The sequence below is a fragment of the Streptopelia decaocto genome (genome assembly GCF_964273445.1).
Source record: "Streptopelia decaocto genome assembly, chromosome: 6".
In the NCBI taxonomy this organism is placed as follows: Eukaryota; Metazoa; Chordata; class Aves; order Columbiformes; family Columbidae; genus Streptopelia; species Streptopelia decaocto.
Window position 1 is genome coordinate 61998491 of NC_138660.1, and position 16869 is coordinate 62015359.

Sequence of the window (16869 nt, forward strand, 5' to 3'; positions counted from 1 at the left end):
CCTTACACCGCTCGTTCCCCCCAGGCCCATGGGCTGGCACTCTGCCCGCTGCAGGACTCACAGCGCTTGGGCTCGTCTTAATGGACTGACACAGATTTATGGCCAAGACTCCGGTACTCTCTTCTCTGTTTATCCTTAGAGCGTTACTGGCTTTTTGCTCCAAGGAATCTAACTCAGCTGGAAAAAGGAAAAACTAAATCAAAAAATAAAATGAGTAGAAATATGTTCTTTATGTTATATGGCTTTCTTGCCCTGGTTCTAGGTTTGTTTGCTGCCATTGGGGAGGTGGGTTTGCAGAGGGGCTGTTTTTCTGGGTGGGGTGTAAGTGGAGTGCCACATCCTGCTCTCCAGCAACTAAATGTGTCTAATATACTAGTTTTAATACAACCTCTTCATCAGATCCCTGGGTCTCTGTCTGGCCTGATGCACAGACCTTAATCTGACAATATTTTGATTTCACTCACTTGCATATATAGTAATTTGGAGCGATGCCTCGCAAAAGCTGCCTGCAGATGGGGTGGAGATACTTCTTGCTTCACATACCTGTCTAGATATGCTATGCTTACTTATATTTTATAATTCTTCTCACAAGATTCCCAACATTTTTCAAATCTTAACACCTGCAAGTCTGAATGAGGAAACACGACCATGTTCTCTGAGTGCAAACTCAACTATTTTACTTATTCCGTTCTTTTGGACTTTGCGATCAAGAAGCCGAATTTATGATGCAATGGGAGATTATTTCAATTTGGAAATTAATATATTTGTCATTGCCTTCCTTTTTATATGAATTCCATCCACTTCATTGAATTATTGTGGATTTGATTTAGAGTTCGGTGGTTTGGTTTGGAATTTGATTTTTGGTTGTTGTAGTTAGTTTTAAATTATTATTTTTTTTGTATTTGCTGTATGCCTGTCACTCTTCCCTGAAGTAAAAACCACTTACATCTTAAAGCCCTTCATCCTGATTTACACTGTCTGAAAACGTAAGCTCTTTGGCCCTCTTAGATCGATTAGCCACTGCTCAATGCTCAGCCGTCCCTCCTGTCAGCAGCCTGTGCTCACAGCATCCACTAGACGAGCAGATTGATTTACTGCTGGAGAACACTTATCATTCCAAACTTTGGCATAGCTGCTCGTCCTGTTTATTTCTGCACAGCTATTTCCGAGTATTGAAGAGAATTGTGCTTTTCCAAAATATTTTTCCTCTTGAATTTGGAGCATTTAAGGAGTGTCTAGAGTAAATGGAAATTTAATTATAAATATTTAAAAATGGATATTTAAATATGGACTGTAAATTAAAAAGAAAAAAGAAGAGAAAATGCCCAGTAAAAGCAGTTTGTATAGGTCTACAATAACCCCTGTCCAGTTTTTATAAAATTGATTGTGCACGTATTTAGAAATAGCACTTTTCACATGAATTAATGATGCAGTCTGTTGCCAGGGAATAGTTATCATCGGTGTTCTCCATCTATACAGAAATACTCATCAGCAGTAGTTTGGGCACTGTGGGAAATCCTCCCCATCCTATAGCTCATCTGTAATGCTTATGAAGAATAATGACTGCCCGGCCTATAGGACTGAGAAGGTATTTCTGTATCTGTACATGGTGTCTCTATTTTCCCATCTGCCTTTTCTGTTCCGAGGACTTGGGGCATCCCCAGTTCTTCTCTGGGGGGTACCGAGGGCCAGAGAATGTCCCCCCGGAATGAGACATCAGCTCTGCAGGGCACTGAGGAGTTAGTTACTGCAGTTCAGCATTTACCCCCAGCCAATCTTGGGAACACCTCGATGTTCCATTCTGGACTGCGATTCCTTTACCATGACTTATTGATGGCTGTAGTATCTGAAAATGTATGCTGGCTTCTGGGCTGTTGTGGGTTATAAAGTATGTTAGCTGGGAATGGCATGAAGCTGAGCAGAAAAAATCTAGCTCTCTCTTAAAATGACGTCTGGAGAGGGGTGCAGACGTTTCTGTGATTGTGTGCAGGTGAAGTAAATTCTGATACCTCAGAAAGGTTTTGCAGGTGTGCAGATTGCTGTACTATTACCCAACTTTTCCTGTGAAACAATCTTCTTTGTGGAAAAAAAGAATTATTTAAATTTTTCAAGTTTTGAAGAACGGAACGTTGCTATTATTTCAATGAAGAAATATAATTTAAGCTTCATGAAAGAGTAAGAAAATTAGAAACCGCAGGTGTCACAATTCGGAAGAAGCGATGGCAGTATCTTTGGTGTTTGCCAGGTAACGAATTACTGCAGAACTCAAAAGAATTCTCTTTGTGCCTTGGAGCCTGAATACCAAGCAGATGTTGAACCGCTGCCAGTGCTTCCCCCCAGCTGTCCCACCAAGGCCCCGTCTCAGAGCAGCGAAGCTTTGACAGCACATTTCCCGATGCGGTTCCTTCAGGAGTTCATTAGTGCCGATCTTGACGTTGTTTGGTGAGGTTCATTGTGGATGTAAGGACGAGGAGGTCTCTTCCATCATCTCTGCAGGGATCCTGCCCAGTGCTGGGCAGTTAGCAGGAACCTGGAGTGAAACCTGGGCTGGAAAAATGACTTAGAGTGATTTCTGATGTGAAGGGCGGTGAGGGGAACCAATGTATGGAAAAGCACAAAAAAGCCTTGTGCAAAGCTTGCTGGTGTTCAACCAGCAATGTAAGGACCTGTCTAAAACTGGAGTGGGCATTCTGAATCACCCCATACCTACAAATACAAAATAATCCCATTCATAAGTATATCAAGGTCCTTTCTCCTTCTCTGCAAATAGCAGAATAAACCTCCTTGACCTCCTGATTTTTTGTACTTGAAGGGATCTGAGCTTTCTTATGGCTGGAGAGAAGATTTTTCAACATAGATAGGAGGTGGGGGATCAGGAGAAGGTATCATGGAGGTGGCTGTTGAGGTATCGTGGAGGTGGCTGTTGAGGTATCGTGGAGGTGGCTGTTGAGGTATCGTGGAGGTGGCTGTTGAGGTATCGTGGAGGTGGCTGTTGAGGTATCGTGGTTATGGTGTCCAGCAACGCCCATGTGTTTTCTCTGGTTCCCCACCCATCATCTGGGCAGTTTGTGTTGCAGGAGATGCTGCATAACTAATGTTGTATTGATTCTGGGTGTTTTTCATGGGGAAATGATGATTCCCGTTGCGGAATGTAAGCCCCAAGATCAAGGTGCAGTGACTGAGGAGACATTTTTCAGCTGCATTTTCTATTAAGGTTACATTTACAAACACCTTATAAAGGCTGTTATGTTTTAAAAGGAATCTGTTTTCATAGATGTTTGGAATTTTAAAAAGGTCAGGGTTTGATTATAACTATCTATAATCTAGTACTGATATGTTTTTAATCTCATATGCAGTAAACTACTCGTAGTTGTAATCTGCTGATAGCATCTATTTATACTTCTGGTTTTTATAGTATAAATAAATTTATATACATCATGACCTTCTCTCCTAATGGCTTCTATCAAGGTAAGAAACTCTCGTGAAACCTCAATATATGGCAGATGAGTAATACAGAGATGTTTTGGAATTTGTGGGTTGGTTTTTTATTAATTTGATTTCTTTTTTTAACCGAGAGCTGGCAGAATATTTGTTCCCTGGGCTGTCTCTGAGGTGTGGACACATGATTGAGTAGCTCAGCTAATGCAGTTTACATTAGTGCTTAATATTGACAAGTCCTGCCTTCAGGTGTCAAGGGGTTAGTAAATCACTGCATTTTCATAAATGGCAGTGTTCATTACATTTTGCTGCAGAATGTCTTTCTTGCTGGAGTGTGTCTTGAGTGTTACCATGTGTGGATAATAAGGCGAAAACCTGAAATGTAGAATTGGAACAAACTGCTGCATGGCTGTAAGTCACTAAACTTCACTTTTATTCAGATCTAAAATAGGATGAATAACTAAGTTGCTGAATTGCTTGTTTGTGTAGGTCATGAAAGTTTAAAAATGTGCTGCAGGTATTTAAAATTAATCCCAGGAATCAGAGGAATTTCACAAGCCCTGTGTGACACGTTGCAAATAGCACAATAGTCTTTTATTTTGTATGGCATCTTTCATACAAATTATAGTGGAAAGTGGTTTACTGAATTGCTGTTAATAATAAATAGCAAAATAATTGAGATGGCTAAGTACAGGCAAGGAAGAAAAGCCGTATTTTGGCTGAGAAGTGGCAGTAGGTGCAGGGAAAGTGCACAGGAGGGATCTTCCAGAAAGCAGAGGAGCAGACAGTTACACTAACAGCAGCTAAACTAATACTGCATTGTGATATAAATAACTAAACGTATCAGCTCTGACATCCTAGACTCTGTGCGGAGTTGGTCCTGAAGATTTTAGTCTGTTTAATCTGCAAGAAAAGATGTGACTGAGTACATTGACATGGAGAGAGCATGATACTCAAATAATACGACTTTCATCAGCATAGTAAGATATTTGCCTGAATGATTAGAAATATTTATCTTGGCATTATATTGAATGTCCTTGCATCCTGCTGAAAAAGAGATTTAGTGGTGAGAAAATATGTGGTAGTGCAAATGATCTTTATCAATTTCATTCATAATAAATATATAAATATACATCCAAATATCATAAAAAATTACATCATTCTCATAAAATTACATAAGAATTACATAAATCTCATAAAAATGTCTCATATGATAGGTAGTGTTGCTGATAACTAATTCTGAGAATGCCTTTTCAGTGGAATTTTATTTTTTACCAGCATTATAGTTAGAATTAATTTGTTGTAATGCCATTAGGGATTAAGCTCCTGTGTTGTTTGAATCAGTTGTTATCTCAGAAGTCATGCAGTGGGTTGCAGCTTTCCATTTCATACCAGCTCGGTCTGGGGGAAGGATGCTGGAGTGACATCCAACGTGGTTATATGACATTTGGGCAGAAGGATTCAATGAAGTGGACGCTGCCGTGACAGGAGTTATGGTCATGTCTAGTGGAGTTATTGCTCAGCCAGGCGCTAATGAAGTCATACGTCTCTGTTATATTTTGGGATCTTTGCCTAAAAATAAGTACATTTTGTTTAAAAACAAATTGTTAAAGTCTAGAACATTTGCCTCTAAATTTGGTACTTAAACTGAAAGAAAAAGTGGAGGGCCATTCCAGCGATTGTCCATTCATCTATTCAGTGTTCTTTCACTATTTTATAGATCAGATTTGCCTTGGACAGTATCTATTACCTGTTTGACGTAAATTGCAAACACAATGCTCTATTTAACTGATTGCTAATCTTGTCCTAAGTTTACAAATTAATACATAGTTACAGGGACAGAATAATTGTGGAAGATGCTTATTGTTGAATGAATTTTCAGCTGGTGAAATGGTTGCAATTAAGCTAAATGTCACATTAACAGAGCATTATTATTGTAGCAATCCTTATTAAGCAATAACATACTTATTAAGCTGCCCTTACTGGGATTCCTATTTTAGGTTTGTTGTTTAGTGGTGTTTTGTTTTATCTGTAATATGTAATTATTATCTGAATAGCCTGGTTGCCTTATGCTTGTGTGACCTCTGTGTCAAAGAGCAGATGTCACCGTATCCTCTCAGACATATAATAATTATTGCATAATTGTAGGTAGGTCTTACAGGCAGGAAAAGTAAATCGGTGCACACTACATCAAACTACAATTGCAGTGTTATTGCATGCTTTTTATGGGATTGGAGCAGCTGTATGGGATGGTAGTACGGTACTCTTTCTGTCTGATTAAAAACAGCAAATGGAACAATGTGTAGTTTTTCGTTATTAGATTGGCTTGATTTATTAATTACTTTAATGCCATTATTATCTGCAGTGTTATAGATGTCTTGTAAGAGACTGTAAGATGTCTTTATTTACAGTTTTCCATGAACAAAGACGTCCCACCATCTCACAATTTTAGCACAAGTCAAGCGAGTTTTACTCTACTCCTTATTTTGGAAATAGTGATTGGATTTAATTTCTCTTTGCTTTGCTTGACTAATGAATTTATTTGTGCTACTGCAGGTTCCTTAGTACTTTGCAGATCTCAGTGGTGGTGTTTCATGGCATGGTCATAAGTCCCAGTGGCCAAGGCCTTGCTTTCATTTAGATGCTCCTTCAGGTTGGAAAGGACCATGGGAGGTCATCTGGTTGACCCTCCTGCTCATAGCAGGGTCAGCGCTGCATTCACACCAGGGAACCCAGAGCTTTGTTCAGTCACATCTTAAAAAACCTCCAAGGATGAGATTCTGCTGTCCCAAGGGTTATCCTCATAGTGACAATGTTTTTCCTAACATCCAGCTGTTTCAACGTATAATTTCTATAGACAGACCATCGTGAAATACGTTTCATTTTGTTTAGTCTTCTGCTTTAATTACCAATGGCTTCCCATTGCAGATTGGGAGTTGTAAAGCATCTTTCTGAAGTTCTGCTTTTGATGCCTGAATTCCAGTGGGTTTTTAATAAAATGCAGTTAATATTATTATTCACATTGTGCTGAGATGTTGCTTTTAATTGACTCAGATTTATTTCAAGGAAAGTGTAAATTTAACATGATTCTTCTAAAAATAATTAAATTCTAATTACAAAGCAGCCTATTGACTAGGAAGTATTTACATCCCTCTCCTCATTTAAGCTACTAAACGGGCTATTTAACTAGGCAGTGAAACATTGTGGATAAGTTTACTGCCGCGTCCTGAAGAGAGCATCAGGAAGTGAAAAAAAAATCTATAGTAATGGGATTTGCATCTGATTTTTAACCTTGTTTTTCATGCTTCTTTTCTTGGTATGCCAAGAGCAGGCTACATTTATAGCATGTGTGCCAGAGAATAATTGCAAATTGTGATGTGTCTAATGATAGTGTAATTACTTCTGAGTCCTTGCTTACTCTTTTTTGGCTAATTTTTCATTCTAAATCCACATCAGACATTAAATAATGGCCACTTCTTGCTGAGGCTTCTGCTGTATCTCTCTCTATTCTGTTAATGTAGAGATTAGTAAATCTGCAGCTATTATTTGGAGTAGTTCATGAGCAGCACCTGGAAATGTGTAAAAGGTACTAACAAGGCAAGTTCTGTGCAGCAGTGCGAGAGCAGTGGGAGGTTTGGTGAGTGGAATTTGGCCATTCCTCTGCTACAAGTGCTTTGGATTTTTTTTTTTTTTAGTGGTATTCTTAATACTATTTACTATCCTAAGAAATAGATAATAAATCCTTAATTGGTGTAATGTGTTTCAAACTCCCTTCGATGAGTAAAATACTGTTATGCTATATGCTGAAGGGAAAGTGGTAGAGTATTGCATCTGGGTAGGAACATCCCCAGGTTCCAGTATAAGTTGGGGAATGACCTATTAGAGAGCAGCGTAGGGGAAAGGGACCTGGGAGTCCTGGGGACAGCAGGGTGACCATGAGCCAGCACTGGGCCCTTGTGGCCAGGAAGCCAATGGGACCTGGGGTGGGTTAGAAGGGGGGTGGTCAGTAGGTCAGAGAGGTTCTCCTGCCCCTCTGCTCTGCCCTGGGGAGACCACACCTGGAATATTGTGTCCAGTTGTGGCCCCTCAGTTCCAGCAGGACAGGGAACTGCTGGAGAGAGTCCAGCGCAGGGCAATGAAGATGCTGAAGGGAGTGGAGCATCTCCCGTGTGAGGAAAGGCTGAGGGAGCTGGGGCTCTGGAGCTGGAAAAGAGGAGACTGAGGGGTGACCTCATTAACGTTTACAGATATCTAAAGGGTGAGTGTCACGAGGATGGAGTCAGGCTCTTCTCAGTGACAACCAATGGTAGGACAAGGGCTAATGGGTTCAAACCAGAACACAAGAGGTCCCACTTAAATTATAGAAGAAACTTCTTCTCAGTGAGGGTGGCAGAGCCTGGAACAGGCTGCCTGGGGGGGTTGTGGAGTCTCCTTCTCTGCAGGCATTCCAACCCGCCTGGACACCTTCCTGTGTAACCTCATCTGGGTGTTCCTGCTCCATGGGGGGATTGGACTGGATGAGCTTTTGAGGTCCCTTCCAATCCCTGACATTCTGTGATTCTGTGAAAAAATATTACTATTGAATTTTTGCTTTAAAAACAAACTAGTGAAAAACAAACTTCTGCTGTACTGAAACTTCCACATCTCAACAAACTGAACTTCCTTTGCTGAACCGTGTCAGAGGAATAAGTACTGAAATAAGCTCATGATACAACTGTGTTGTGGTGCTTAGTCTTTGTGCTACTTACTGTCCTGTGTCAATAAAAAGCCACCTAGTACTCGAGGTTTGAATTTTGACTGTTAGTTTTAAAAGATGACAGCATATTCATAATCCTGTGTCTGGTTTTGAATCTTGTTGGCATTTGTATACAGGTATTCTTTTGAGTGAAGGTGAAGTATCGAGGATGGACATTGAAATTGTCAATGAACTCTTCATGTAATGGACGTTTAAAAGCATACTTAAAGATTCATTTTTTTAATATTCAGTTTTTAAGCAGCCTGAATTCTGTTGAGAGCCTATAGTTAGTGCAGTGCAGCTTGTAGAGCACAGTACAGTTTGTTGCTGCGTTTCCCCATCCAAGTCTCACCTCTGAGTCCTTACTTGGTGCTGGTATCTTTTGGTTTGAAATGGAGGCAAAAAAGGGACAAAGATTTTTCACACAGCCTGAATGGCTGGACAGAAGCTGGAACTGTGTCACCCTTGGCGGCTCTGGAAACCCTGGACCATGGGCAGGGACACACCTTGGCCTGGAGGATGTGGGAGGAGAAGCACCCGCTGAAGGGACATGGCAAGAGCGCAGGATGTGGTGGAGGAGATGCTCAGCTATATGCAATTCCTATTTACTTCTCCTCTTTTATTATCAATTAAAAAAGAACAGGCATTTTTATTTATTTATTTGTTATTATGCAATGTCAAGCCCTGGCTGCGGAGGATTAACTCCTCTATGCATGAAGGAAGACCAATGGGATTACCAACAAAACCCCCATCAGCTGGATGAAATACCTGGCATTATAATTGCAGCCATTATGGGGCTGTTTTTCGTTTTTATGTGTGTGTTTGGTTTTGTAGTGTAAGCATGTAAGTGATTCCAGTAGGTTTAAAATCAATTTTAAAAACTTGACAGGAGTAGCATTTCTTAAAAAGATCGACCTATTTATTATAAGTTCATTCTCTGCCTTGGAAAAATACAAAAGATAGGGTATTTGCAGTATATTTCCAAGTGAGAATTATATATGAAATGTTCTTATCGAATGAAATGGCTCTGTTATGAGGTAATCAAAAGTTTTCAAACTTAGAAACTACATGAGACCCTCTTGAGACATGATCATCAAAATCCTTTTAATATGTTAAGATTCGGCCCCAGTGTTTTTCTCTACCTTTCCATTTCAGTTTGTAAGCAATTTTGTACTTTATAGCCCTCGGATTATTTTTTTTTGTCTTGGTGGACTTTTCTGGACTAATCCTGTCACAGGAAAATCTTTCTATTTTGCCTTGACTGATTATCACAGCGTGGCTGGGGTTGGAAGGGACCTCTGGAGATTGTCTAGTCCATTTTCATACAATATCATATATATGTTTATGTGCTCCAGAACTCAAAATGACGCAACTGGATTTAATGTTGGTTGAATTCCCCTTCCCGCGTGACTGGCTCTACCACCTTGTGTAGCGCCACGTGCTGCAGACGGAAGCGACTGGCTGGATGGACACCCCAGGGTAATTCAGAAGTGGGTGCCCGCGCGGTTCCTCCTCCGCGGTCGAGCTCTGCTCTCAGACCTGCGGGACCTCTCCTGCTGGAAATGCACCGTCAGAGCCAGTCGCTTCCTCCATTTTGAACCTATTAAGAATATGTTCTTATTTTCATAGTATTTATCCTCACCATTTTATCACCGTGGATGATGATTCAGCTGCTTCCCGGTGCAGTTTATTCCATGGACTAATTACTCTATTAAGACTGTTTTCCTCTTATCTAACTTGACTTTCTTTTCCTACTAGATTATTGTTCCTTTATGATCATTTTTATATTCATTTGTACAAGCTAAATTAAGTATTCGTATTTCCTCAGGCTTTGGGATGCATTTTACTGCTACAGAAATGTGCCTGACCTGCCTTTAATTTGAGAATTTTTGGGGCGTTGGAAAGTACTGGTTTTTACCCCCAAGTTTCTCCGAGTGGTGGCTTTTAACCAGTTTTACGGACCAGCTGGTAGTTATTTAACTTCTAACACATGGCAGGGTATGGTGTGGATGCTACTGGGCGTCAGGACAGATCGGCGGCAGGGGTATTATGTGATGTTTCTCAACACCGTCTCTTTTGCAGGTCACTGGGGCCGGTGCGTAGGTGACTGTGGCTCGGGGGGCGTTCGGAGTCGGGCCGTCTGGTGCACCCACGCCGAGGGCTGGACAACGTACCACGCCAACTGCGACCACAAGGACAAACCTGAGAGCCAGAGGAGGTGCTTTAAAGTCTGTGACTGGCACCTGGAGCTGTTTGAGTGGGAGGTTTCGGGATGGGACAGGTGTGGGCTCGTCCCCTCTGCTGGCGCTGAGGTGGCAGCCGGGGACTGTGTCACCGCGCAGCACGGGCTGCAGCGCCGGAGTGTCCGCTGCCTCCAGAAGCTGAACAGAACCATTGTCGCCAACGAAATATGTGAGTATTTCACGCCGCAGCCGCCTGCTGAGCAAGCCTGCCTGGTGCCCTGCCCGCGGGACTGCGTCGTGTCCGAGTTCTCCAGCTGGTCCCAGTGCGGCACGGGCTGCACCAAGAGCTTGCAGCACCGTACGCGGGCGGTCATCGCTCCTCCTCTCTACGGGGGTGCCCCGTGCCCGAATCTGACCGAATCCAGAGCCTGTGGCGCTGCCCCGTGTCCTCTCGGGGAGGAGGAGCACACCTACAGCCTCCGAGTCGGCGCTTGGGGCGAATGCCGGCTGCCCCATCCTAAAGACGTCGACCTGGCGGGGAGGACTATGCCGGATTTGGGTTCAGACTCTGGAGAGCGAAGCACATCTGGGCTTCAAGGCCAGAAACCCCACCAGCGTCCCGGGGAGGTGGAGATCGGGTACCAAACCAGGCAGGTCAGGTGTGTGAGGAGCGATGGAAAAAACGCAGCGCTGAGGTAAGGGTGCTTCAACTTTTATTTCGTCTCCAGTGGGTTTGTTTGATGGAGCACTCGCTCTGTGTGGCAGCACCACGGCAAATGCGCTCCCATTCTTGAGTTTTAAATGCAAATTTTTATATGTTTTCTTTATGGTCTTGTTTGTTCGTGTGTTTGTTTGTTTGTTTGATTTAATTCCCTTCCTGTACAGCTAGCATATGCTGAATGTTTTGCATACTTCTACGATTTGTGGCTGTTTAATTCATTTTATGTTTTTAATAATTCTCTTCTATTTTTTGTTGTTGTTGTTTTGGGGAAACATCGAGGGAATAGAATTCTATATCACTTTGCACTGGTGTTGGGCCGTGGCTGTGGGAGAGGGAGGTTTCATTCTCAGTCATGTACTGCATATATTTGTCAGAAGAGGCTAAAATTGCACCATCTTAAACTCCTTCATTCTTACAAATCAACACTGAATAAAATAAGCCTGAAAAGCTGGGCTTTGTGAATTTACTAGGAGGTATTTATTGGAATGATAGAGCAGTGATTGTCCTCTTGCCTGTTGAGGAGCCTTCCCATCTGCGTGTAACTCTTGGATGCTGATACTAGATATGTGACTTGCTTTTCTTTCTTGTCCTCATGGGTTTTATGTAACAATTTCTCTTACTCTATATAGATCATTTTGCTGTAATTCAAATGTGAAGGTTACGGTAATGTGCAGCAAATAGTGGAAAGATAAGTTACCTCAGTTTCTTGCATTTAAATTTAAACTATCTAGGCTGTGCCATTTGACTTCAGGTTGGATTTGGGCAGGTGCCAGGAGCTGTAGAAGACTGAGAAACTGATTGAGCTCTGAAAAAGTCAAGATTTCTGGAGAACTTCTTGTGTTCTGTTTTTCAAGGATATTAGAAGTTCTTGAAAAATCCTGCTCCTGAATTCTGCAGAAATCAATTTGTTTCTTGGTAATCTATAGCTCCTGGCACCTGCACAAGCTCAAATGGCAGAGAGAAGGGGTTATTTTATGTCCAATTCTCTATCCCTGGTTATATCTGCAGTGGTTTTGCACACACACTGAGGTGAAAATATACATTCTGGCCTTTTTCTTACCCCCTCCTATTACACCTTTAACAATGTATGGGTTTTTTTAGTGGTTGGAAAGAAGTCAAGCTTTGTGAACTGTTCCAGCAGTTTCTAACATCTTGACTTTATTAGCTGTCTCTAAATATATGCTGATTCTAAATATACAGATTTTATGCTCATGTAGCTGCTCGACTTTAATGGAGTCACTTGTGATTTATGCTGCTGTGTGACCAGCAGCAGGTTTATGTCTGCTAACACTTGTTAGCTGTTCTGCCTCTTGTATCTCATTCCTTATCAGAGGCTCTGCGACGGGGATCCTGACTTTGTTAAAATTTCTCTCATTCACTGCTATATTCGCTGTAAGAAGGGGGAGTGGAAGCCATTGTTGTTATAAATATTTTCTCTTGGTTATGCTACTGTGTGAGTTATACATTGAAATTTTTGATGATAATGCAGAGGGTCCCAGGAGCTTTAGTTTTAGTAACTCTACCCCTGATCGAGCTGTTCTTTTCCTTGCTCTTTTCTGTGGTTTTGGTGCCCTTTTTATTTTTCCCTGATCTAGCCCTATTTTTCAGACTGTTCGACTCCATTAGCCACCTCCTGGCAGACTTTTTCTGCTGAGACTGTGTCTCAGATTTACTGCAAAGACCTGAGGCTGACCCATCCCTTACTTTAACTCCAAATGCAAGAGGAAAGCCCATTGATTGCATAGAGGACAAAAGGTCTTGTCATTTTACAGTGTCCCAATAGCCACATGCTGTTACTTTCTCCATTATTTTAAACCTTGTTATTAATTGTAACAATTCATCTTGAATTGGGAAACCCAAAATCCAAACCTAAAAACCCAGCCTAAAATCCAGCCCGTGTTTAATTCCAGGGCTGCAGCATCACTGGTACCAAACACCCCTGACAACAACTCCCTTTAAGCATCCCCTGGTAATGTCCTTCTCATTCTGTTGTGCAGCATATTTGCTGCCACTCTTTCGGAGAATTGACCCGATCTTGCAGATGTCGCTTTACAAGACTGAAGGTATTTTGGCTACTGATAAAGAAGAGTAAATGCATTTGCATAACCCTGTAGCTGGGTTTGGCAGGCAGCCAGGCCTCTGCTGTAAAACTGGGAAGTAGCGCCTTATTTCTGATTTTTTCATTTTCCTGGCTGACGTTTCTTATTTTGGAGTAAGTACCGATGTAAGATACAAATTAAATGTCTGGAAAAATGAGGCAAGAGAGAGGAATATGCCCAGACGGGCTTCAATGGCGGGGCCTTGCTGCCACGCTTCTCCCGCCACCGCCGCTCGAAGGCCGCGTGAGGAGAGGAACCACGTGCTCATCTCGTCTCCTCGTTTATAATGTGATGGCAAGGATGCCTAATTTATTACCAGAGTTGTTTAATTTACTGGTGTCTAATCTCAGGGCTGTGGAGCAGCTGGTGAGCAGCAGACGTTGCTTGCGCTGATGGGAGGGGATGTTGGGCACCATCTTTTGCCAAAAATTGGATTTTGGTGCGCTTGGGTGCAGTCTGTTTTGTAAAGGCTAAAAGATTGAATGCATTCACTTCTTACAGATACTGGATTACTGGCAGGATGTTCATTTTGGCCTCTACGCTAACGAGTTTGCGATTGATGGGAATGGCAGGTGGGGCGGCCTTTCTCTTGTGAAATGGGGAGAAGCGGCGGGAAATGTGCCTGATATTTGTTTCCAGTTTTTCACTGGTGCTTGAGTTCTGCGTGGAACCCTAACAAAAGCATCCTCTGGTTTTACAGTGACCCTGCAGAATTGTTTGCATTATAAGGGAAATATTTTTTCATGTAAATAATTGGTCCTATGAGGAACCGTGTGTCTGTACCAGCCTTAAAGCTGCAAGTGAAAGTCTTAGTGATTTTTGAAGGTGAAAATTGTAAACAGAAATTACTCGGAAAGGAGTTCAAGCATGTGGAAGATTGAACATGTTCTCTCAGGGAAATGGAGCTGGGGAATCTTTTTGATGAAATATTTTTCGGTTTGGAGGTTCTACATTTGTCAAAATGAAAGGAAAAGGGAGAAAGGAAGAGGAAAGGGAGGGACGGGCCTTTCTGAAAACACTTGAAGACAGTTGTACAGCAGAACATCAATAGACCTTGAGACAGCTTCTTTTCTGCTCAGAAACAATTTTGGTGTAGAAACTTCATAATATTTGTGATAATAGAAGGAATAGCATCAATGTAGAATGATTTTATGGATCTGATTTGAAGCTTTTAAAGACTTTTAAAAAGCTGGATTTTTTTTGTCATTCTGTTTCAGATAGTACTCAGATTTCACTCTATTTCATGAAAAAGTTTTGATTTTGCTTAAAATCCATATCCAGTTACAAATCCAAACATAAGCATTTCTATACATTAAAAAGAAAAACCTCTGAAGAAGTTGCCAGATCTCTGTCTGCTAGAACTTCTCCTTTTGTTTTTCTGTCTTGTTATAGTTATTAAAAATCTATTGAATAATGAGACAAAGGCACTCGTATTCCTTTTTTTTTTAAACAAAAATTATTTAGGTTAGACATTAAATTGTAGTTTAGTGGCATGAGTGCCCATAGCTATGTGTTGAAATCCTAAATAAATTTAACCTGATTTTCTAACCTGATGAGCGTGCTCACTAAGTATACTGAGAATTCAAAGTAGGAGCAAACACTTTTAGGTTTTGTTTTTTTAATTACTATTATTATTTGGATTAGGAGTCTTTTTAGGTACATAATTCTTAAACTCTTCATTCTACATGTAAGATGACAACAGTGATCTGATAGAGTTGGATTTGGGTTTCTGTTTACTTTCCCTTTGTAAGTGAAAATTCAGGTTGAGCTCAGTCAAGGGATAACCCATCCATCAAGGCTGAGGTAGAGCAGCGTTCAGCTCTTTTGTTTGCCTCTGTAATTTGAATTTCCATTATCCATTTCCTAGTGGATTGCACTTGGCCACTGTGCTGTTGTATGTTTTTAGGAAAAATTATTTGCAGTTTCTAGTGTTGACATCCTCCTGTTTTCTGGATGAATATAAAAGTTTGCAGTAATGCTATGCTGTGATATGCTATTTGATGGCTATGACTGTGATCTGGAAGAGGAGATGTGTGTTCAGCGAATGTAGGAATCAAGCCTTGGTGCTCAGGCTTGAAAACAAATCCCTGAGCTGTTGGATAAGAAGATTTTATTTTTGTGTGTGGGGTTTTTTTAGTTTTGTCTCATTTTATAGAAAATACAGATGAACAGTGATCACTTTTTGTTTTCCGATTTCCATAAAAGTAACATCTGGTGCATTAAGTTTTGGAGACACCAAAATGTAGACATCCTTGGCATTAAATCCCTGTATTTATTTTGCTCATAGGACTCCCAGCTCCCTTTCCCTTTGGTCGGCTGTATGGGAGGCAAATGTTCCTCATCTTCCTCTCCATCCTGGTGCAGAAGGGGCTGGTGTTCCTGCTGCCCAAGAAGCCTCTGCTGCACAGGTTGAATATATGGTATTGCCAGCATCCAAAATAGCCCTGGCAGCCCTTGAGGGCTGTAAAATCCATTATGAATCCTTGAAAATATGCCTGTTAGCACCGATTGCCAGTTTTCCTAAGGGCAAAAAGTGTTTGGATGCTGTTAGAAACATGGCAAGACTGTATCCATGATTAGACTTTAATATTACTAGGTAGTGTTGATTCCAGCAGCCTGTAAGGTTGGGTCATTGATTACAGTGTAGGAGACGACTTTAGAAAAGGGGAAAAAGTGAAAATGTGTTGTTGCTGGTGTAGCTTAGCTCGCTTCAGGATTTTCTTGCATTGTACAGCGTGGATTCGAGCATGTGTTCCCTGGGCAGCCTTGGCACTTCTCGAGCTGCTGACGCGGTGCCGTGTCCTCCTGGTGATGCCGTCCGTACCAGCAGCCTACGCTTGGTGACATCCTCGTCATGTATCTGAAATTCTTTTGGAGATTCTTTCAGCGTAAGAGATTCAGCAATAACCACCTGTCCTCCAAGAAGAAAATTCATCCACCTTTTATTTTAAACCCTGAGAACTGGAAAAGGAAATCAGGGATCTTTTCTGTGCTGTGCCCAACCCACTCTCACGATGCACTGCTCCCGGATGGTATTGCTCCTTTTTCTTACCGATTAGACGTATTTCCACTCGTTTCCTGGCAGTGGATGTGATGGCTGTGTAACTGTACAGCATGTAGCATGGATGTAACTGAGCTGTTGGAAAATTTACTACTTTTTTTGGTGAGTCCCTTTTTATCCAGAGCAGAAAGGTGATGTGGTTCAGCTTGGAGCTCCACAATTCCTGTATCTCATCGGGGAGAGTGTGGCTGGCGATGGAGAAGAGCAGCTCTGCTCTGTTGGCAGCAGCCTGAAGTTACCCTGTCACAGTAGGAGCTGTATGTGGGGCAGCTTTTCCTCCACTTCTTGTTTTTCTGCTTGTAGCTCTAGGACTATGTAAGTAAAAGAGGCATGAGTAGGTTTCTTTAGGTTTAGTGTGGGTTGTTGGGTTTTTTTTGAGTCTGCTAGCTAACTAGCTGATCCATCTTACACCGCAGGCAACGTAATATAGGTTGTGAAACAATTCCTGTAGTTTTACACTGTCAATCCAAGCATGTAACGTAGGAAAAAAGCATCAATCACATAAATACCCTGCTAAGTCAAAGTGATGTGATTGACTCCTAAGAGGAGTATTTAAACTGATGCGAGAATATGTGGAAAGTCAGTTTAAAACCAGGGTTTGTGTAGTATCTCCTGTCCCCAGACCTCCTTCC

The 16869-nt window shown here is 41.7% G+C and overlaps 1 protein-coding gene across 1 annotated transcript in view; it reads left to right on the forward strand.

Annotated features, from left to right (window-relative positions):
- Window positions 1–16869, forward strand: part of THSD7B (thrombospondin type 1 domain containing 7B) — a gene marked incomplete at its 5' end in the record, with an annotated part of 264182 nt that overhangs the window by 43998 nt on the left and 203315 nt on the right. Inside the window, one exon of the mRNA XM_082055441.1 lies at window positions 10256–11051. Within this exon, the coding sequence (XP_081911567.1) occupies window positions 10256–11051 (796 nt within the window). The remainder of the gene's footprint in view (window positions 1–10255; window positions 11052–16869) is intronic.